Source organism: Capra hircus, chromosome 12, assembly GCF_001704415.2.
Source record: "Capra hircus breed San Clemente chromosome 12, ASM170441v1, whole genome shotgun sequence".
Lineage (NCBI taxonomy): Eukaryota > Metazoa > Chordata > Mammalia > Artiodactyla > Bovidae > Capra > Capra hircus.
In genome coordinates this window covers 57886194-57910338 of record NC_030819.1, presented here as the reverse complement: position 1 = coordinate 57910338, position 24145 = coordinate 57886194, and the positions used below count along the sequence as shown (strand labels likewise).

Sequence of the window (24145 nt, the reverse complement as noted above, 5' to 3'; positions counted from 1 at the left end):
AAAGCAACTTACAAATTAGTGCTTGTAAAAATAACTTCCTAACCATTCCATTTGGTGAGTATGAAATTATATGATCAAATGGGCTGGAATTACTTGATTAAGTTTCTTTCATTCCTTTATTTCTTGGATATCTAATTTATATTCATTACAGAGCGACTGAAAACATAGATACACAAGAAGAAAAACCCTGCATCACGTGAGTTGCCGTCACCGTGACAACTCACTCCTTCTCTTGTCTCCTCCATCTCAGTATAACGTGATTTCTTATTTTCAGTTCACTCAGGACGAGAGCCTGGGAATCCTCCCTGACTTCTCACATATATATATATATATAAAATTTATTTTAATTGAAGGATAACTGCTTTACAGAATTATGTTGGCTTCTGCCAAACATCAACATGCATCAGCTATAGTTGCCTATATTTCTAATAACCATGATGATGGTGGTAGTGACAGTAATAATGAAAATAATACCGTCGGAACTAACGGAGAGACAGCTTGGGCTTCCTTGGTGGCTCAGTGATAAAGAATCTGCCTGCAATGCAGGAGATGTGGGTTTAATCCCTGGGTTGGGAAGATCCTCTGGAGAAGGAATGGCAACCCACTGCAATATTCTTGCCTGGAGAACCCCATGGATAGAGGAGCCTGGTGGGCTACAGTCCATGGGGTTGCAAAAGAGTTGGACATGACTCAGCGACTAACAACAGAGAGGGGTTACTTCATGTCAGGCAATGGTCTATATATTTCATGTAATAATAACCCAAGATAACCCAACGACAGGTACCTATTATCCCAATTTTGTAGAGGGGACGCTGAGGTTAAGTAACTTACCAGCAGCCGCATATTCAGTAAGCTCTCCCTCAAAACAAACCCAAGAGATGACCACTTCTCACCATCTCTATCACTGCCATCCTGGGCTGAGCCCTCACCATCTCTCATGGGAGGCAGAGCCTCCTACCGCCTCCCTGGCTCCACGCTTAACCCTCTGCAGTCTATTCTCAGCAGAGCAGCCAGAGTCATCCTCCTTTTTTTTTAATGTAGACAATTTTTAAAGTCTTTATTGAATTTGTTACAATATCACTTCTGTTTTACGTTTCGGGTTTTTTTCAGCCTGGAGGCATGTGGGATCTTAGCCCCCCAATCAGGGATTGAACCCACACCCCTGCACTGGAAGGCGAAGAATTAGCCACTAGGCCACCAGGGAAGCCCCCAGAGCCATCCTTGGAAAACAGAAGTCCATTCAGAGTCCCTTTCTCTGCGTACCCCTGGCCAGCGGCTCCCCTTTACACTCAAAATGAAATCCAGCATTCAATTCACACCAGGGCCTATAAGGCCTGACAAGACTTCCCTCCTGTTTCTTGGCTTATTTCCTATTTCGTGCCCTCTGCTCACTGCACCCCAGTCACCTTGCCTTTCTTTGCTGTTCTGTGACCATGCCAGACGCTGTCCACCAACTTTATAGACTAGGTCTGAATCTGTTTGCCTGTCCACTTTATCCAAGGTGGTATTTTTTTTTTTTAAATAAAAAAATACTTTAAAGAGGCGGCACCTTTCTTTTTAGATAAACCCAGACTAGGAAGCACTGGGCCATGAGGTCTCTCCTGATCCCTTCTCATTCTTCTTAGCCCTGCTCATACCCTCAGGAATTCAGGCAGAAAATAACTACCCCTGACATATATCATACAGCCGGTCATAAGGTTTGGAACTGAGCCTGCAAACCTTTGCTTCTCTCATGGCATAGACTGTACCCATCCCTGGGTGGCTGAAACCAAAAATGTATCCGGCAGGATCGAGTTACCAAAGTTCTGAGAGTACTTATGCCCTACCGGATGGACCGCTTCATCTGGGACAGCTGAGGTCAATTCTGTTACTTGACAACTAGAAAAGGATCTTAGCATCTATTTTATGGACTTTCTATGATGAGGATCTGTTTGAGTGGCTTGATGCCCATTTTTCTTTGACTTGAGAAATTTAAGATTCGAGCTCTCAGCAACCCAGCTACTTACTCTGAACTTTAATTTCCCTGGTTAATATCAGTAATCACGTGAAGAGTATTACTGACACATGACTCAATCAAATTCAAGTGCTATACCCAGTAAGATGCTGTTTATGCTGGTATGACAAATTTAAGCATTTCTGGGTAAAACAGAGGCCATGATGATAATACTAGACTACTCTTTCTGCCTTAGTTTCATTCACAGTAGTTTTTCTTTCCCTTTATACATACTTCTATTACTTTTTCTCTTTAACCCTAAAGCCAGTGATCTGAGTTTATATAATGACATAGTCGCTCATTTTGTTATAATTACCCTCTGAAAGTCGCTATTTTAAAATACATAAGGAATGTAAAGTTTCAATACCAGAGGGCTGTGAAGATGTATTTTCAAAATGATTATTAGTTACAGTGTTTTCTACCAAACTCTGTGTCCTGCGCCCAGAACAAAGAGATACACTTTGACGGAATCAACTGGTGGAAGTGCAACAAAATTCCTAATGTAAAATCCACAGTCATAGAATGTTTTGCTTCGTTACAGCATGCCCGTCACATTCTGGGGAAGTCAAGATTCGACTGCCTAACATTTCCATGACTCAATTTTTCTGTCCTCAGAATTTTATGTTACCAAGCATTGAAGAGCAAGGAGACTGCTCTTGAACCAACAACTCCACCCCTCAGGTACTGCTCTCCTCATCTATCAAATCTGGTCCTGCCTAGAACTAATGCTCTATGCTCTTGAAATGCAACTGTTTGGTGTCTGGAAGGCCAAATACCCTGATGGGCACAGAAATGAGGGAAAATGCATAAGCTTCCCCTTCACCCCAACTTCATACTAACTGTTCTAGAAAAAGGTTTTATAGGGACACAGTTAAAACTTGGGCTTCCCAGGTGACCCTAGTGGTAAAGATTTTGCCTGCCAATGGAGAAGACGCAACAGATGTGGGTTCAATCTCTGGGTCGGGAAGATCCCTTGGAGGAGGGGATGGTGACCCACTCCAATATTCTTGCCTGGGAAATCCCACAGACAGAGGAGCTTGGCAGGCTACAGCCCATGGCAGTCACAAAGAGCCAGACATGACTGAACACACGAGCACAGTTAAAACTTAACCTGAGTATGGCAATACTACATGGATTTCAGACATTCCTCCCACTGATATTTTGAATGGTGGAGAATCGCCTATCTGTGCATTAAGAAGTAAAACTGAAATGCAGTGTCATTAGAACTACTGGGTTGGCCAAAAAGCTTATTTGGGTTTTTCATAACATTGTACTGAAAAACCTGAACAAACTTTTTGGCCAACCTAAAACACTTACCTCTTACCATACTCTGCACATTTCCCACAAGAACAAAATAATTCAAAACTACCAGTACAAAACCTCCGTGCGCCAACTTACAAAATGGACCTAACTCATGAGATATCATATTATGATTTCCACCCAAACAAGTAAGTTCCAGAAGATAGTTTACCAACTTCCTTACACAGCTAATATGTCACTGGGAATGTTCTCTGTTTCCAGAATTCCTGTAACTTCTGAACAAGTAACTGAGACCACTCCCTGACCAATTACCAATAAGTGTACAACCTGTCTGAGACTTAAACAAAGTCAGTGAATGCATCGATCTTTCCAGTTTTTCCAGCTTCCCAAGGTAGAGCGTGATTCCTGGGACAATCGTATCTCCCAGTCTGGCAAGGTTTTCACTCAGTCCCTGAGAGATTAAATATGAAAACAGATCTATCCTGGGTGAGCTGACTCACAAAGCTTAAAGGTTAAATCCACTCCCAAGACAGGCAGGAGAACTGGACAGAAAACTTTGTTTTCTAAAGAGACAATCTTGTACTAGCTTTTTGCCAAATGCATCACCCAGGAAAAGGGCCAAGAAGACAAAAATATGGTTTCAGGTAGTAGCTCAAAGTTTTCCTAATTCTGATTCATCCACTGTTTGATTTGTGTTTACTCTGAAGAGACTAACTCTCTGCATGGCAGGATTGAATGGTTACTTAATTATTTGTGGGCTTCTTTTTACTGATCAGAACAAGAATAATCAAAACACCAATTTTCCATTCACTAACCATTTGCCCTCCATCTGAAACCCCTCAGGCTGTTAGTGCTTACTTTTATCTTCATCATATGAGCCTCCTGAGCTGTTGCTGTATCTTGACTCCAGACGCGTATGGGCTCTGATGACGTTACTAAACCTGCAAATACAAGAACAGCCATCGTGAGATATTGACACGTGTGTGTTATGTGCTGAGACACAAAAATACTAGTATTTAGCGGTTGATGATGCTTTTCCTAAAAGAATACTGTAAACAGTGTACCCCACACATTCCCTTTGTGCTTGAGCAGGCCAGTGGTCACGCCTGCTCAGGAGCACAAGTTCAAATCTTGAAAAGAAAAACATTTGAAGACTAATATGTGTGACTCCAACTAGAAAATTATAGCATCTGCTTGGAAAGAAGATGGGCATGATACTGAATAACACGAATTCTTGATTCACATGGTAACCTGGCACATGGTAGAAATAATGGCTGAAAGATTGAATAAGTGAAATAAGACAAACCCCGGAAATATACAAAAATAGTTTCATAACAAATTTTGAATTTCACAAGCTTTAATGTTTTCCTTAAAAGGTTTTTAGGAAAAGGTACAAGTGGAGGTGTAACACAACCAGAGGGCCTCTTTCTGTCTAGTCTTTCTGTGGCTTAAGAAGTAATCAAAAACATTTTGAGTTTATTTTTGTGTGCGGTGTTAGAAAGTGATCTAGTTTCATTCTTTTACAAGTGGTTGACCAGTTTTCCCAGCACCACTTGTTAAAGAGATTGTCTTTACTCCATTGTATATTCTTGCCTCCTTTGTCAAAGATAAGGTGTCCATATGTGTGTGGATTTATCTCTGGGCTTTCTATTTTGTTCCATTGATCTATATTTCTGTCTTTGTGCCAGCACCATACTGTCTTGATGACTGTGGCTTTGTAGTAGAGCCTGAAGTCAGGCAAGTTGATTCCTCCAGTTCCATTCTTCTTTCTCAAGATTGCTTTGGCTATTCGAGGTTTTTTGTATTTCCATACAAATCTTGAAACAAACAAAACAAAAAAAGAGGCCGAAGGATAACTTTTAAGAGTGTCTGTCTATTTGGCTGCATCTGGTCTTAGAGCATGTGGGATTTCTGCTGCACCATGAGGTGTGGCACCTTTCACTGCAGGGCCTGGACTCTTTAGTTGTGGCACAAGGGGGCTCTGGAGTGCGTGCGCTCAGTAGTTGCAGGGCACGGGCTTAGCTGTTCCACAGGATGTGGATCTTGGTTCACCAACCAGGGACTGAACCCACGTCTCCTGCACTGCAAGGCGGATTCTTAACCACTGGACCGCCAGGGAAGTCGTCGAAGTACAACAACTGCGTGTGCATTATCTCGTTTAATCTCACTCACTCATCTTTGAGACACACACCATTTACTCTGCCAAGGAGGAAACAGACAGAGTGAAGCGAAACAACTTGCCCGGTGTCAGCCAAGGAAGGTGACAGTTGGGTCACTTTCAAGGCTGTGCTGCCTCTGAGAAGGGGGGACACTTGACCTCAGGCTGAGCTCTCGCTCCTTAGCTCGGTGACCCTGGGCAAGTTCTTTACCTCCTTGGGGACCCCATTTCCACACCTGCCTAAGTGGAATAATAATAACAGTTCAACGTTTATTTTGTTGGGGCTGTTGTAGGAATCAAAAGGAAGGATGTGAGAAAGTTTCCAAAACTATGAGATGCCGTCTAACTATAAAGTATTAATTATTATACTCTTGGATTTCTAGAATGCCTGTTCAGGGTGCCAAAGACTTACAAATCAATAACATTTTTATCACCCAACGATCTAAAAAGTCAGGCAAGGGTGTGGCTGAGGGGAAATGAGGGTGAAATGGTATGTCTATTTATTTTACATAAAATGATACAAAGCGTGGTTTGTCTGTATTATTGACTAGGTTTTCTGTTGTAACTGATATCAGACCAACACTCTTATTTCCCTCTGAAAGTGGGACAAAGTGCAGGGTCCCAGCTGTCCTCATCAATGTAGGGAGAAAGAGGGGAATTTCAGGAAAAAGTGCTATTTCAGGATGTGCCATTAAAATGCTACCTTGTCCCAGGTGTATAACCTCAGAACACTGCAACAGTGATGTGACTGCTGAATTCAGAAGTGTATCAACTATAAAGCCTCTGGTTTCATTCACTCTGTAGACATTTGCAGCAGCTCTTTTTTTTTTTTTTAAGTCCTGACAAGCAATCTTCCCTAGTAACATTGTATTTCAAACATTCTTCATTCTCACATCTTTTGGGCTATTACTTTGTGAATCCACAACTTCTTTTATCAAAAGATAAAAGACATCTGCTGAGTTTCATACAGATTAGACCCCGTAATTGTCTAAATCAGACTAGTTCTTAAACGACATTGGAAAAGTGACCAACTTATTACCTTCTGAAGAAGTTCTATAATCATATTTATGCTGATAAATGCAAAGATATAAACAGCACATGCAGAACCCAGACAGCATTCAACAAGGAATAAAAACAGGGTGATGAAAGAATTCCACATCTGTAGATTCACACCGGGCAGAAATCTGCTAGCAACTCAAGAACGGTGATTTATCTTGGTTTTGCAATTGTGTTCAGGAAGGCTGGGCAGGGAAGAGCTATAGAACGGATGGCAATTCTTCTCTTTTCCTTTTAAGACAGATTTAAAGGATTTCCAGGAGGAGTTTATGAGGCCAAGATGAAGGGGAGGAGAAAGCCCCTTCCACACTTCTTATTCTGGAGAAGATCAAAACCATAGCACAGTGAAGTGGATGCTTGGCAAAAACAATACGTAAAAACTGGCTCCCAAGAGTAAAATCTGTTTCTTTGTTTTCCTGGTTGAAGAAACTAATTTTGGGTCTAGACCCTAGAAGAATTTCAAGGATTAAGCAGACTGAATAGTCTTTTAATATAAAAGTACATGTCTTAGAAATGTATCATAAAAATAACTCTGCTAAGACTGGGTTTCCCAGGTGGCTCAGGGGGTAAAGAACCTCCCTGCAATGCAGGAGATGCAGTAAGTATGGGTTAAATTCCTGGGTGGGGAAGATCCCCTGGAGGAGGACATGCCACCCACTCCAGTATTCTTGCCCGGAGAATCCCATGGACAGAGGAGCCCGGTGGGCTGCAGCCCATGGGTCGCAAAGAGTCGGACACAACTGAAGCGACAGAGTGAGAGAAAAACTAGAAAGATGAAGTGTCTTCCTAAGTTTTCTCTTGCTGATTCTGCTCAAAATTAATATGTAAGCAACCTTCTGTGGATTGCTAATCTCTATTCCTGTATCAACACAGATCACCAGAAACTTATATAGGCTAAAGTTTATTGCTTTTAGTTCCTTATGAACAATCCTTTCATGGCTTTTATTAAGGGTTGATGTATTAAAAATACTTAAAGGGCTTGTTTCTGCATATTTTACAAACTGTTGTTTTAATTAGAAATATGTATTCACATTATTGTTTAACTGAAAAAACTACATGATAAATACTTCTTAGAGCTTAAAGGTGCTGATTTAGTTGTTGTTTTTCAGTCGCTCAGTCATGTTTGACTCTTTGTGGCCGCATGGACTGCCAGGCTTTCCTGTTCTTCACCATCTCCCAGAGCTTGCTCAAACTCATGTCCATTAAGTCAGTGATGCCCTCCAATCATCTCATCCTGTCATCCCCTTCTCCTCCTGCCCTCAATCTTTCCCAGCTGCACTGGGTCTTTTCCAGTGAGTTGGCTCTTCACATCAGGTGACCAAAGTACTGGAGCTTCAGCATCAGTTCTTCTAATGAATATTCAGGATCGATTTCTTTTAGGATTGACTGGTTTAATCTTCTTGCTGTCCAAGGGATTCTCAAGAATCTTCCTCAACGCTACAGTTCAAAAGTGTGGCTCAGATGGTAAAAAATCCACCTGCAATGCAGGAGATCAGGGTTCAATCCCTGAGTTGGGAAGATCCTCTGGAGAAGGGAATGGCTACACATTCCAGTATTCTTGCTTGGAGAATTCCATGGAGAGAGGAGCCTGGTGGGCTACAGTCCATAAGGTGGTGAAGAGCTGGACATGCGTGAGTGACACACACACACACACACACACAGACACACACACACACACAGACACACACAGACACACACACAGACACACACACACACACAGACACAGACAGACAGACAGACAGACACACACACACACACACACACTCTCTCACCCTGATTCCCTGTAGCTCAGACGGTAAAACAATCTTCCTGCAATGCAGGAGACCTAGGTTTGATCCCTGGGTCAGGAAGATCCTCTGGAGAAGTAACTGGCAACCCATTACAGTGTTCTTGCCTGGAGAATCCCATGGACAGAGGAGCCTGGTGGGCTACAGTCCACGGGGTTGCAAAGAGTGGGACATGACTGAGCAACTAACAATACTGGTTTTAATGGTTCTTTTATTATAAGCTATCTGAATTGTTTCTGTCAGTAGCTATGGTATTATTAAATATTTTTGAATTACATCAAAGAGCTACTGCTGCTGCTGCTCCCTCACGTCAGCTGTAAAGAACCTGGCCTCAGGACAGCGGCTTTGTACAAGCTCCACGGCGCCCCCTGCAGCCCAACCATGCAATCAGGTGACAGTCACAGCGCAGCCCCATCATCAGTGTTTCTGACCAATACCATCTCTGCAGACTTTTTGTCTAGAAGGACTGAAAAGAACAGGGTAAATAACTGTCTTCTGTAATGGGGTCAGCAAGAGGGAGGGAGAAGGGGGCTGGAAGGTGTTTGGACAGCTCATCTACCTCTAGGGCTGTGACGTTTCTCCAACTTTCATTCATATGCTGAATAAATGTTTTAAAAGATGATTACTATGTGCAGCACAGTAGGGTAATCATTAAGGATAGAAATATGTCTAAGAGCCATATAATCTCTGTTTTCTAAGAATGAAAAGGTAATGGTTGAGACACAAACGTGTGTACAAGTACCCATAAATCAGCATGACAAAGCTCACAGGGAGGAAGGTGATAAGTAGACTGCAAAGAAAAATAAAGATGCTTTTAGGCTGAGAGCACAGTCTACCATCAAAGAAAAGACAGATTATATTAGAGAAATAGTATAGATGAAATATAGGGTTAATGTAATAATAGTATTCTGTGTGATAAAATATTAATATCAGTTCAGTTCAGTCGCTCAGTCGTGTCCAACTCTTTGTGATCCCATGAATCGCAGCACGCCAGGCCTCCCCGTCCATCACCAACTTCCGGAGTTCACTCAGACTCATGTCCATCGAGTCAGTGATGCCATCCAGCCATCTCATCTTCTGTTGTCCCCTGCTCCTTCTGCTCCCAATCCCTCCCAGCATCAGAGTCTTTTCCAATGAGTCAACTCTTTGCATGAGGTGGCCAAAGTACTGGAGTTTCAGCTTTAGCATCATTCCTTCCAAAGAAATCCCAGGGCTGATCTCCTTCAGAATGGACTGGTTGGATCTCCTTGCAGTCCAAGGGACTGGCAAGAGTCTTCTCCAACACCACAGTTCAAAAACATCAATTCTTCAGCGCTCAGCCTTCTTCACAGTCCAACTCTCACATCCATACATGACCACTGGAAAAACCATGGCCTTGACTAGATGGACCTTTGTTGGCAAAGTAATGTCTCTGCTTTTCAATATGCTGTCTAGGTTGCTCATAACTTTTTTTCCAAGGAGTAAGTGTCTTTTAATTTCATGGCTGCAGTCACCATCTGCAGTGATTTTGGAGCCCCCAAAAATAAAGTCTGACACTGTTTCCACTGTTTCCCTATCTATTTCCCATGAAGTGATGGGACCAGATGCCATGATCTTTGTTTTCTGAATGTTGAGCGTTAAGCCAACTTTTTCACTCTCCACTTTCACTTTGATCAAGAGGCTTTTTAGTTCCTCTTCACTTTCTGCCATAAGGGTGGTGTCATCTGCATGTCTGAGGTTACTGACATTTCTCCCAGCAATCTTGATTCCGGCTTGTGCTTCTTCCAGCCCAGCATTTCTCATGATGCACTCTGCATATAAGTTAAATAAGTAGGGTGACAATATACAGCCTTGATGTACTCCTTTTCCTATTTGGAACCAGTCTGTTGTTCCATGTCCAGTTCTGACTGTTGCTTCCTGACCTGCATATCGGTGTGATCATATATATAATCAATTAATCTACCTATAGGTAGATAAACCAATATAGTCAATATGAAGGAATTAGATATGCATGACCATATAGGTAGCACTGGGCTTCCCAATGGCCAACAGGATACAGTGATAAAGCAGGAAAGCAGGAGATAAACAAGAAAGCCTCTTACAGATATTATCTGGTTGCAATGTTATAGTGATAACTGGCTTCTTCATTTTAAAGGCCACCACTAAAAATTTGGGCAGGACACTCATAACTCTGGTCCTAAAGGGACCTTTGAAATGAGATGATAATATATGGAAATATATGACCATTCTACCCTTAGTATAATTAAGGTGAAAAATTCAGACTATACAATGAATGATAAAGAATGTTTTACTCCCACCAGAAGACAAAAATATCTTTAGAGAAATATGTGATTTTTTTTTCTTTTTACCATTAGGGAATTTTCCAAAGAAGGTACCAGCAAATATAGATTAAAAAATAACATGTGAATTCATAATCTTATACTGTCATTGATGTATAGACTATGAAAACCTTAATCGATTTCTGAGAAAGAAAAATGTTAGCAAACTATAATGGAAAAGGTCTGTCATTCATGAGCCACTGGGTCAGTGCCTTTGATCTGAAGGGAAACCCAGACATGAGCATTTTGCCTTAAGGCAGTGTGGCCAGCCAGTAATCAGCATGTTGAGGAATTTGCTGTGGCTGACTTCGAGAAAGAACTTCCAGAACTCCAGCCCTGGGTGAGGTAACTTCCACCTGTAGCCCCTGATGGGTTCGCATGTACACAATGAAATCACAAAGCATCCAGGGGCTTTTAAAGCTAAATGAATTACTTTCATTATGTGATCCCCTAAATTTTCTTCAGTATGAATCTGTATCTCATTTTTTTAATTAAGTGCAAGGGTGCCCCATTACTTTTTACTAGAAAATACTTAGCCTTATAAGTTTTCAACATCATGAGAATCATCTTAATTTTTATTTTCAAATTTAAGTCCTGTTTATCTCTTTTGGTTTGTCTCTCTGTTCTTCACATTCAACTGCAGTAAACAGTGATCCAGATGGTGCTTACTTATGAATAGTTCCTCGGCAATGTGAAAGCAGAAATATGAACAAGAGAAATACTATTGTTAAAGAACTAAGGGGAAGGACATCAAGGTTTCTTTCAGACAGTGTTCTTAGTTAACCGGGCTTCCCTGGTGGCTCAGAGGTTAAAGCTTCTGCTTGCAATGTGGGAGACCTGGGTTCAACCCCTGGGTCAGGAAGATCTCCTGGAGAAGGAAATGGCAAGCTACTCCAGTATTCTTGCCTGGAGAATCCCATGGACAGAGGAGCCTGGTGGGCTACAGTCCACGGGGTTGCTAAGAGTCAGACATGACTAGGTGAGTTCACTTTCACTTAGTTAACCAATATGTGACGAGTTAAAGGTAAAAGAAGAATGGTGATGTTTCATAGAACTCATCTCAAGACAACTACTCTAAGGAATTAGTCAAGAACCAGATTTGCAAATTTCACACGGCTATTCCCTCTAACTCCAGATGGACAGTGCCCACTAGCAGAATAAGGTGTGGTTGTTATTAAGCCCGGGGGTAAACAGGCTTCAGCCACTAGAACAACATCCCTCTTAATCTTTGCTCTGGCTTTGCTCAGGAAGAAACGGTTATCTTTAGGGATACACAGAGCTGTCTGAAAGTCAATCTGTGTTTCTAAAAAAGAAAGGATTTGTGTATGTGTATGAGTGTGTGAAATTTATGAAGCCCTGCAAATGTTACTAATGCTTTGCATAGACAATTGCTGAAAGTTAAGCTGCATGTTAAACCAAATTTATGCACCAACCTCTCATCAGATTCTTTCAGTATCTTGCTCTCCTCAGCGTCTGGAAAACTGTCCTGGCCGGCAACCACTGTATTGCTGCTGGAGGTGGTTCCTGTAGATGAGATTAAAGAACAGCTCAGAAAGAAATGCTTGTTGTGGGGGTCAAGCTCAAGCCTTAAGTGATTCCAGGAAAGGATTTCCTGTAAAATCCCCTGTTTGAGATTCCTTGCATCTTCTGCACAATCTCAGACACTCTGAATAACCTTCCAAGCCCACACCACTGAAGCGAAGAATCCAAGACATCTATTATAGTCAAACCAAATTCCTCAACTCTCTTACAAAGTGAGGCTACAACACTCCTGAAACCCTCTCTTCCTGGCTACTTAGGTAATGCGCTTATTTATAGTGGCCAGTCCTGCTGCTAGTGGCTCTAGCATTTCTGGTTCCAGGAGTTATGAAATGAATGTCAGAACATTCCAAATGCCTGGGGTTTCTGATCCCAAGGGTACCGCTTCTCCGTGAGATCACTGCTCGGGCAGCAGGGTCTGGGGCGTAAGAGGAGAGAGGTTTGGAGGCAATCATGGTGTTAAGGGCAGCGAGGGGAAGACAGCATCAAGGAGTTTGAGGAGTGTGGTATATATTTCATACAATGATGCTGAGAGGTCAACTGAAAAGTGGTAACACTGGTGGAGGGGGGCAGTTTAGTCAGCCCTAGGAGAATATCGGCCAAGAGGATCCCATTAGATACAAGAAGGAGGGTCCAGAAGTGAGATTCCTCCATGACTATAGGGTCCACCATAAGCTCAGTCTAAAATAAACATGTATATTATCATATGTGAAATCGATTGCCAGTCCAGGTTTGATGCATGAGACAGGGTGCTCAGGGCTCGTGCACTGGGACAACCCTGAGGGATGGGGTGGGGAGGGAGGTGGGAGGCGGGTTCAGGATGGGGAACACATGTACACCCATGGGTGATTCACGTCAATGTATGGCAAAAACCACTACAATATTGTAATTAGCCTCCAATTAAAATAAATAAATAAATAATAATTTAAAAAAAACCTCTGTGGCATATGAGTCCTGGGCTCTCGATTGTTGGTTATCCTTACAAGACCATTTCATTAATTGGACAAGGTGCTAAGAGTCTCTGCTATCCTTAAACCTTCTCTTAGATGAATGTATTGGGTTGGCCATAAAAGGTGGTATGGAAAAACCCAGACAAACTTTTTGGCCAACCCAATATGTGTAGGAATAAGAACAAGCAGCAAGCACCTACTCGTACCCCTTCAGTGCTCTACATAAAGGAAAACCCAGAGTTGTGGGACAAGGCATCCACCCAGCTGCCCGGCCCCTACCGGAGGCCGCTGCCGAGGCCTTGCTGCTGGCTGTGAAGCGGTAAAAGGGCGGGTTGTCGCAGTGCTGGACAATAGGGTTCACCGGCTCCGTCTGCTGCAGCTCGAAGAGCAGCTCCTCCATGGTCTGAATGGTGTTGTTCCGGCACAGGTAGACGGCCACCTTCTTGATCTGAGATGAGAAACGGAACACAAGGGATATTTCCCAGAGCAGCCCATGGGGATGCGAGGTTGTCGACAGCAGAGGTGGTAGCCTGCTCATTTGGATGACCGCGACACCTCCCAGGAGCGCTCACCGTCCTTCTCTCCTAGGACGAGCCAAGGGTCTGGATTACGGCTGCCCAGTGGGAGCGGGGAGGGGGAAGGATGGGAAGAAGGGACAGTTAGGGAGCTGGGATGGATATGTACACACTGCTACGCTTAAAATGCATCACCAGCAAGCACCGACTGTAGAGCACATGGAACTCTGCTCAGGGTTATGTGGCAGCCTGGATGGGAGGGGAGTCTTCATCTGGTGGAGAATGGATACCTGTGCATGCATGGCTGAGTCCCTTCGCTGTTCACCTGAAACTATCACAACATTGTTAACTGGCTAAACCCCAATACAAAATAAATTTTTTTAAAAAAGCCAATCTTCAACCTAAAGACAAAAAAGTCACCTTTTCTCACATGTACATCTGATAGGAGTGGGTTGTTAAAAGTCTTACCTTCCCTCATGGCTGAGTTTACAAAAGCTACTTTTGGAATAACTTGTGGGCTAAGGATGACTTCTATCTAAACTTAAAACTTGCTATCTGGGGGCCTCCCTGGTAGTCTAATGGTTAAGACTTCACCTTCTAGTGGGGGCAGGGAACTAAGAACCCACATGCCTTGAGGCCAAAAATCCAAGACATAAAACAGAAGCAGCATTCTAACAAATTCAATACAGACTTTAAAAATGGTCCACATTAAAAAAAAATATCTTCCAACAAAACAAAACAAAACAAACCTTACCATCTAAGGACTTATCTTGAGAAAGTATTTTATTTATGCAAACCATGGGAGAAAAACTGCTAGCTGCGTTCATTTAAAAAGGAACTCGGTCTCCCGTTACTCTCTTCAACCAGAGAAACAGACGAGTTTGAGCTGTTTGCATGGTTTTAGGTTTTAAAAATAACTCTGGATTAAATCTCTGCCTTACTGCAACCCTCAAGCCTGAGGCTCAGAAGCGCCAATGAGGCTTACATGGCCCAGAACAGCAGAGCAGGCAGGCACAAAACCTCTCAGAAAAACAACCAGCGCACAGACACCAACTGTGCGAGGGTTTTCAAAATGCAGTCACTTCACTGATCACCTCACCTTTAAATTCAGACACGAAGGTGGCATGTCAGTAGGATTTTTCTGTTGCTTGTTTCTCTCTTTTACTACCTATCTTTGAAGAGATAAACTGGAATATTCTGCATATTTATTGTTTTAAGAGCATCAGGATGTAAACACAGAACAATTTTTATTAGTAATAATATAATGTGTTACCTAGTATCTCTTACATAATGGGTCTAATGTTTCTAGAAGAAAGATTTAGGTAATTATGAAAAGAATGCTACTGCTGCTAAGTCACTTCAGTCATACCCCACTGATTGGGACCGCATGGACTGTAGCCCACCAGGCTCCCCTGTCCCTGGGATTCTCCAGGCAAAAATATTGGAGTGGCTTGCCATGCCCTCTACCTTCCCGACCCAGGGATCAAACCCGTGTCTCTTACGTCTCCTGTACTGGCAGGCAGGTTCTTTACCACTAGTGCCACCTGGAATGTGGACTCCTTAATCTCAAAGTTTCTGGGTCCAAAGACTTACAAAGGGGATGACAGAGATGCCACGAGGACACTAGCTTGCAATGCAGGGGGCAGAAGGGAACTTCTATGTACCATCTAGAAAGCTCACAGGAGATGAACGTGACTGACGAAATCTGACATCTCTATTCTACTTGTGCAATGATAACATTCTGACTTGCAATTGTGGATGGAACCAGCGACCGAATAAGGACCCCAGCCTTGGAGGGGCACTCACATAGGGCAGGAGGAGCGTGTCGCTGCTGACCCCGCACAGGCTGATCAGGAACTGCAAGGTGATCCGCAGGTTGTTGCTCCATTTCTCGTTGTTAGCTAATGCATTCCAGGCATTTTCCATCTCCGGTCCAGGAACTTCATCCCCATACTGTAACCGACAAAATAAAACCCAGCCCGGGAGATGCGTGGGAAAAATGTGAGGATGCAAAATGTCTGAAAAGTCATTTCAGCAGTCACAGTCATCTCAAAATCGTTAAGAAGGGGGAGAATGGCCACGCATCGCAAAGATGCCACTTTTCAAGAATTTATAATGCACACTTCACTAGTGCATAGTACTTAGCCACATGATGATTCAAATGCTAGGATCATACAATAACGATGATAACTGAGATCACGATTACAACTGTGCTAAAATACACGTAATGAAGTGTCCCACTGTAATCATTTTCTAGGTGGGCCGTTCAGTGGCCTGAAGCACGTTCACACTTGTGCAATGGCCCCCACCATCCACACCCTGTTGTTGAGACTGTTAATGGCAGGCACCACTTTCCTGGGGTTTGATTAACCCCGGGTTTCCTGGGATGCGGGAGCCCGTGAGGAAGGTGCAGCTCCTCAGTGCTTACCTTGGCCGTCATGTACATGAGGTTGTTCAGCACCAGGGACGTCGCCTCCGGGGAGCCCCAGCCACTGCCCTTCAGCCCCTGAGAAGCCGTCATGTCTCCCTCGCGGTCCTTGGCATCGTCCTCGGGGCTGCTGGGGCTGGACCCCGGGAGGAGCAGCCTGCTGTCCACCAGCTCGATGTTGTGCAGCCAGGGCAGCAGGTAGGTGAGCATGATCTGACGCCCGTTGGGATGCGTTGTGGGGAAGCGCTGGCTGACTTCTGCAGAGAGTGGCAGAGACCGCGAGCCATGTCATCTCATCAGACTGAACCAAAAGGTGAACAGCTAGCGGAAGTAGTACATTAGAGCGGACAAAACAGGAATCAGAAGGACATATGCCCAGATCCCAGTTTGTCCACATACTAGCTGCATGAGACTCTGGGTTAGTTACTGAAGTTCTCTGTTCCTCAGTTTCCTCATCTGTAAAATGGGCCAATCAGGTCCCACACTAGTTGACTATGAAGACACAATATGCCTGTCATCCTGCAGGCTCTTAATAAACAGCAGTTAGGATTATTATGGGCTTCCCTGGTGGCTCAGACAGTAAAGAATCTGCCTGCAATGCAGGAGTCCTGGGTTTGGTCCCTGGGTCAGGAAGATCCCCTGGAGAAGAGAATGGCTACCCACTCCAGTACTCTTGTCTGGAGAATTCCATGGACAGAGGAGCCTGGCAGGATACAGTCCATGGGGTCACAAAGAGTCGGACAAGACTGAGGGACTAACACTTACTTAGGATTATTATAACGATGACTATTATCTCTCCATTATACCTAAACTTTACAAAGTGCCTTGCACAAGCCATGAGCTGTTAAAAAGTGAGCTGCAACCCTCCAGGAAGAACAAACCCAGGGTGTGATGTCCCATTTGTGGTGTCCACGAGAAAACTGCCAACTATGTGGAAGGTGTGTGCTTGATGCTGTGCTTTGTCTTATGAAATAAATGAGTCAAAAAGGTACAACTGTACGGCCAGTCTTCTCACCATTACTTCCTCTGATAGCATTTCTGCATTGTTTCACTGGCAGCAGCGTTTCATCTTATGATCTGAATAAGCTTTCTATAGAAACAAAAGCACAGCTTTATATACCTACTGCAAGCTCTGAAGTCATCTCCTGTTTCTAATATTTATAGAAGAATTCGTTTTATCCCAAGGGACATTAGAAAGCTTGGCCTAATGTATCTGTTATCATCCAGCATGGCATGCAATCTCATTTAGGGAGCTTGTGCCTGCTACACAACAGAACAACACAGATGCCAGCAGACGATTCACCGTATCCTTGAAACAGAGACTTTAATTGATTTGGCCTTTGTCCTAAAATTACAACTCTTTTATTTTGAAGAATAAGAGTATATTTAATGCTGTGCTACAAGTCAGAAATGTTATGCTGTTATATATCACACAGGTCAAAATCTCAAAATTGACTTAATGTCCAAACTTACATGGATGTGATGACTGACACTATGGATGTTCATGACACATATTCAGATTCCTATAAAAGCACCACACTTATTTAGTCCAATATACCGGACCTTTTCTAGTTGCAGAAATGCTCTTCCAGGCACCATGGAGACAGGAAGGATTAAAGATGTGGTCCTCTCCTGAGGAGGAAGCTCTGAGACTAGTTGCGTCTACAGATAACCCTGGGGCCAGGTAGAAAGCGGCGAATGACAGAACAGAAGCAGGGTCCTTTGGGCTTCGATGGAAGAAAACGATTCTGGTTATAAAGATCTGGGGCACTTTGATGGCAAAAGAACCATTTAAACTCTGCTAGAAAGATCTGGGGCAGGGGGAGGTTCCTTGGTGGTTCAGTGGTAAAGAATTTGCCTGTAAATAAAGGAGATGTGAGTTTCACATTGGGTCAGGAAGATCTCCCAGAGAAGGAAATGGTAGCCCACTCCAGTATTCTTGCCTGGGAAATCCCTCAGACAGAGGAGCCTAGAGGACGAGAGTCTATTGGGTCGTCACAAAGAATCGAACACAACTTAGCGATTAAACAAAAACAGAAAGCACTGGGGCTTGGGAGAGAATTAAATCTTTCCAATCATAGGGACAACTATTTTAAGACTGGCTGTCATCTTTCAACAGTGGTATAAAAATCTACAGACTTTTTGGAGCAGTAATCACCTTCTATCATATTACTTATTTATGTAAAACACATTTGTATTTATAAATTTCATGTTTATAAAATTTATAAGCAATTTCCTTACTGATGCTGTCTACTACATCTTGTCTGTTAGTCATAAGTCCGAGAGGGTAGGGATCTCTGTTTGGGGTACCCCATGCTTCCAGATCAGTTGTAAAGATGTTTTAAAGGGAAAAGAGAAAAAAGAAATGCTGTGACAGGCAGACATCATTCACCTCTCCAGAAATGAATTAAATAAACTGTAAGACAATGTCAGTGGGATGCTAGATCATTTTCTGGCTGTTTGGGCAAGACCTAAATAACTGGCTTGGCTTCTTACAAGGAATTAAGTCATATGAAACTACAGGCAGTAAAAACCTCACCACAGGGTTTTTAATAGTAAAGGCAGTATAAACAAAGGCTAGGAATCCATTATAATCTCCTTATTTTCCCATGCTATTTTATAAAAGTTATTTTTCATACGTTGAAATAGCCAAAAGGTCAATTCTTGACAGAAACTAAGGCTGAACTCGCTTGTAACTCAAATCTGCTAGACTGTTTCTCTTCTCTCTCTCCAATTGTCAGACTCTCTCCTCTTACCAGCTCCTCCCTTGAAACAAGCTCAAATCTAGCTCATCCTCTGACTGCATCCACCGTAAGCCCCGTCCTCTCTTTCATTGCTTCTTTCTCAGCCAAGCCCCTAAGATCTGGCTTCTGCTGCTACTTCTCCCTGGAAATGATACACAGTTACCAATGAATTGTGAACTTCACAGGGTTATCTTCAGACTTTATCCCGCAGGGTCTGACTATTCTGTAGGAGGCTGCGGACCACTCACTCCCTCTACCTAAGTCCTGTCTCCTCTACGTCTCCATGAAACACACCCTCTAGGTGTTCTCGTCCCTTCCCTCTTTGCTCCCTCACCCTTCCTTGGCCTGGTCCTTAAAAGTTGGTCTGGGTTTTTTCTTTCACTCTGTGCTCTCTCCTCTCATGACCTCATTTATTCCTGTGGTTCTTGTCCTCAATGGTCTTCCATGAGCCACTGCCACTGGGCCTTCCCTTGGCCCTGATCTACCTATACACGAGGGTGTCCAACAGACACCTGAACCCGATAACCCAAACTGATCTGCGTGTGAGCTCATATCTCTGCCTCGCCTGGACCCTCCTCTTCTCCTCGAATCAGCTCTCCATATGGGGTTATCACTCCCCCACCTCCCGGATAACACACCAGGCACCTCCTTCGTGGACTCTGCCCACAGCTCTTGACTCTGGTCTCCCCCTCTGCTCTCATGCTCAGGCCCTCATCATATCCTCCTTGGACTGGTGTCATCGTCTCAACTGCTCTCCTCTCTCTAGACAGGATGTTCTGTCATCCACTCAGCGCTCCACAGGAAGAGTCTCTCTAAAACTTCACTCTGATCTCACCCCTCTCTCTTCTTGTTTGAAATGACGAGTGGCTTTCAAAACCCAAGCAGCTTGCTTGAACGTCCTCCCTGTTCACAGACTTCTGAGAGATTTCAAGGAGCACGGATGTAGTCTCTGACCTGCAAACTCCTAGGAACACAATAAAGGCCTTCCAAGATTGACTTCTGCCTCTCTGTCCATAACCATCTCAAACTTTCCCCCTTCTCTGCATGTTATATTAGCCAAACCCCCTACATAATCTCTCAAATGCACCATGTTATCTTATACGTCTAAGCCAATGCATACGCTATTTCCTTTTCCTGTAATGTCAATCCACTTGCCAACTGCAATGTCAACTATTTATCTGCTTTGCAAATTTCTACTCTTCTTTCAAACTGCAGCTCAGACATCAACTTCTCTGGGAAGTCTTTCCTGATATTCTTGACCCAGTAATTGATGACTTCTTGATCTTCCATCTCACAGAGAGAATGTGCATCTCATACAGAAGTGTAGTTTTTAAGATTACACTTGCTACACTGTATCACAATCATATGCTTGTACATTTTTCTTTGTTACTAGAGGATGAAATTTCGATGGGAGAGACTGCTTTATTTGCCTCTGTATTTCTAGGATCCAAGCACAGTGCCTGGCATACAAATCTTGGTCAAAGTGAAGAAAAATAAATGTTAGTTTTCCAAGAAGAAAATTAGTTTATCCAAAAGGTTTTTCTTGAGTCCTCCCACTGTTTCAGGCACAATGCAAGGATGTGACTAACTTATCTCAAATAAACGGATTTTCCAAAACATTATTCACAGAGATTACTTGTAAATTTGTGCCCTAAATCAAACTCTCAGCAAATACGTAGCAACATTCAAGCTGCATAATACCATCAACATCATCACCAAAAAGCAACTGACAGCAATTACTTGTATGAGAAGTTGTGTGTGTGTGTGTGTGTGTGTGTGTGTTGGTGCGCGCGCGTGTGGGCGGGAGGGGGGGCACATGCTCAGTCGTGCCTGAGTCTTTGTGACCCCATGGACTGTAGCCCACCAGGATTCTCTATCCATGCGATTTCCCAGGCAAGAATACTGGAGTGGGTTGCCATTTTCCCCTCCAGGGGATAAAGTTATATCACTCACATTTAATTTCTTGGGGAAATTTTACATACACAGTGATTATGATTCATCTAGGCATTCTCACATTTGTCCTTTGTTTGTTTGTACCCACACTGTTTTAGATAAACACACTCTTTTGTATTTAAGGATATTCTGGAATTTACTTTTATATGTAACTGAACTTGCATGTGTGCTCAGTCACACAGTCGCGTCCGACTCTTTGCAACCCCGTGGACTGAAGTCTGCCAGGTTCCTATGTCCATGGAGTTTTCCAAGCAAGGGTACTGGAGCAGGTTGCCATTTCCTACTCCAGGGATAACTGAACTTAGCCCAGTGCAATTTTGATTGATGAATTTATTATCAATAATTTTGACTCTCAATTACACTAGAATTTTAAGAGTAAGAATACTTAGGGCAGAAAGGATCACACATGCCATGACTGACTATTGCCCGGTACCTGAGAAGAGAGGAAGAGTGAGCTCGGGGTACATCCTGGCCAGTTCGCATGACAAGAAGGCCAGCGACACGCTGTAGAGGGGTGGCAGTGGGCCGTGCGTCCCATACAGGATACTGCCAGGTCTTTGTTCGGCTACTTTCTTCGAGTACACAAAAAGCTTTGCTTCAAGGATCTATAAAGAAGTAGGAGAATAGCTTCGTGTAAACACATGTAAAAATGCGTATTTGTAAAACTGAGATAATATTGTTACCAGTTTTATACTATGACTTATTAAAATTATACCGCTCTCATGTGTCCACAATAAAAAAAAAGAAATATGAAAGTTATAAACAGTATGAAAAAGCATTGGCTGGCTATCTCAAGAGTATTTATATTGAATACAGTTTTGTAATAAACTAAGGAATGCATATTTTAACACTGTATGAAAGGCAAAGCATCAGTTACTGCCTAAGTTTAGAGATAATTAAGTATTACTTTCTCACTCATCATATCCACCAGTGATATGCAGAAATACATGAATGTGTATCAATAAACCGCAATCCAGTGATCAACTACCACTTCCATTTTGTGTGTTCAGGGATGGAAGTTTTTCTGTAGTCCGTGATACATGCCTGCATGAGCTGCATGGAGATTTCATAAATCTCTCTGTTGGTGTCAGAGGCCTTGAACAGAACAAGGTTTAACAGCGTCACTATGTCAAAGGGATAGTTCCTAAAACAAAACAAAACAGTACAGTTTATGGGGTAGCCTGGTCAGTAACCTTGATAAATCACTACCTCTCAAAATTCTAGACAGCACACTGACCTCAGTCACACTTACTAATGACACTCCCAAGCCCATTTCACCATCCCCACCTGCTGTTTATTAGTAGGTGAAGGGAAATTGCTCTGAGGTTAAAACTGAACATTGTCACATCAGCTCAGTGAACACAAAAGTCTACCTATTGCTAATCCATTTTTGATGAAAACCAAGAACAAGAGGAAAAGACGGAAGACAGTATGTCCAAACTCAACAGCTCACTGACTTAATATTTTCATTCAATCCATCTAAGTGTATTGAGCACCAAACATCTATCAGAAACAACTACAAGGTACTGATGATACTAAGTTAGTCAGGCTGGTGCCCTCTCTTAAGGGAAACTCACAGTTGAGTTAAGGAGACAAACTATACAGTCTAGTTAATGAGGAGGAACCTGGGATCGTCTGTAGATGATACAAAAACCCCGACAAGGGACATTACATCAGGCTTGGGGTTAGAGGACACTCTTCCAAGGAGGAAACAAGTAAACTGAGTCTTGAAGCACCAGGAGACGGGGGGACTGTAGCAAGGCCACGGAAGGGGTAACACGGGGTGCATTCTATGCATAGAGAATAGCTTCTTGAAAGATTCTACATGTCAAAATACCCCTCCCCCAGTACACAGGATTTTAAACCTAAATGTGCTTATACTACCTACATGTCCATGTTTCACTGGACAGTGAGGCTCACCTAGTCTTCTCAGCAGCTGTACAGGGTTCCACAGTATCAAGTGTCTGTCACTCAGTTGTGTCCAACTCTCTTTGACCCTGAGGACTGTAGCCCGCCAGGCTCCTCTGTCCATGGGATTTCCCAGGCAAGAATACTGGAGTGGGTTGCCATTTCCTTCTCCAGGAGATCTTCCTGACCTAGGGATCGAACCCAGGTCTCCTGCACTGCAGGGAGATTCTTGACCATCTGAGCCATCAGAGAAGCCCTGCCCATACTATGGGCAAACCATACATGACCACTCTTGCCGTGGACGCTGTGCCGCCTAGACCTCCCTTCAGGACAGAGGTGCTCCGTCCTCCCACCACCATGCTGGAGGCTGATCTCTCTGGTTGAATCCTTCTTCGGGAACTGCCTAGACCAAGGTCATGCACGCTCCCCAGCAGTGCTTCCCATGGGATTGCTTGAAGTTTCTTTCCTCTACCAGGTCCTGTCTCCCTCACTTCCTCACAGATGTTGATCCCAAGGGCATTCCCTAATAAATTTCCTGAACTCAAATCTCTACCGCAGGGTTCTATTTCCTGGGAAAGCCATGCTTGGACACACACTGACAGATGTGTAAAGGTTATTTTTATTTTTTTCACTATGATAACTTCAGAAACACCAAATGGGCAAGTATTTCTTTAGAACAGATTTCTAGACAAGGTTGTGCAGGGTCCAAGGGCATACTTAAAATTTTGGTAGATACTGCTGCTATACTACTGTCCAAAGTGGTTTTACCAATTAGCACTCTAACATGATTCCTTTTCTAGGACTATAATTTTAAATGAACAAAAATGCACGAGGTTGATAAGAAACTGGGCAAAGCTCCCCAAATGACGGTGGTGAGGATGGTGATGAGAATGTTTATGTTATGACATGCTGACTTTGTGCGAGTTACCATACCAAGTCCTTTACCAAGATTTCTGACTTAATCTTCACAACAAGCCTGTGAGGCTTAGAGATGTTAAATTCTCACCCAAGGTCAGGGAGAAGGAATGGAGCCTGGATACCATCCCAGATTTGACTCCCAAGAATTCAAACACTTATCCACTGTGCTGTCTACCTCCTAGACACCCCACAATAGGTCATTTCATGACCAGTCTAATTTAGCATTCTTATGAACTGCAGTATCTGGAAACAGATCTTTCTGTGAAAACAGAAAGGTAACTTTCTTCTGAGCCCTACAAGTAGCAGAGATGTCTTACCTACATTGCTGTCTCTGCTTCTGGGACTTAATACATATATATTTTTATATAAATAAACACTGGAAACTACTAGGGATCACTGGGGATTTAAAGGCAGGAGAAGAGTAGACAAAGCTGCCCTCTTATGCAGGGTTATGCCCTTAACCATGTAATCAGGGAATTCAATTAGCTGCTTAAAACTGAGTTATGGAATTGAAGGGGAACCACACTGAAAAAAATAATACAGATACAGAAAATGAAAGAAACCCAGAGAAGGAAAAAATCAGAAAGCTCTCCAATGTGTTCAAGAGTACAAATAAAA

The 24145-nt window shown here is 43.1% G+C and overlaps 1 protein-coding gene across 6 annotated transcripts in view; it reads right to left on the bottom strand.

Annotated features, from left to right (window-relative positions):
- Positions 1 to 24145, bottom strand: part of FRY (FRY microtubule binding protein) — a 328278-nt gene that overhangs the window by 59263 nt on the left and 244870 nt on the right. For all 6 annotated transcript variants that reach the window (XM_013968161.2, XM_018056623.1, XM_018056624.1 and 3 more), the window contains 7 exons: positions 21746 to 21845; positions 21135 to 21306; positions 16005 to 16261; positions 15383 to 15529; positions 13341 to 13509; positions 12006 to 12096; positions 4112 to 4194 (listed from right to left, as the gene is read on the bottom strand). In XM_013968161.2, the coding sequence (XP_013823615.2) occupies positions 4112 to 4194; positions 12006 to 12096; positions 13341 to 13509; positions 15383 to 15529; positions 16005 to 16261; positions 21135 to 21306; positions 21746 to 21845 (1019 nt within the window). The remainder of the gene's footprint in view (positions 1 to 4111; positions 4195 to 12005; positions 12097 to 13340; positions 13510 to 15382; positions 15530 to 16004; positions 16262 to 21134; positions 21307 to 21745; positions 21846 to 24145) is intronic.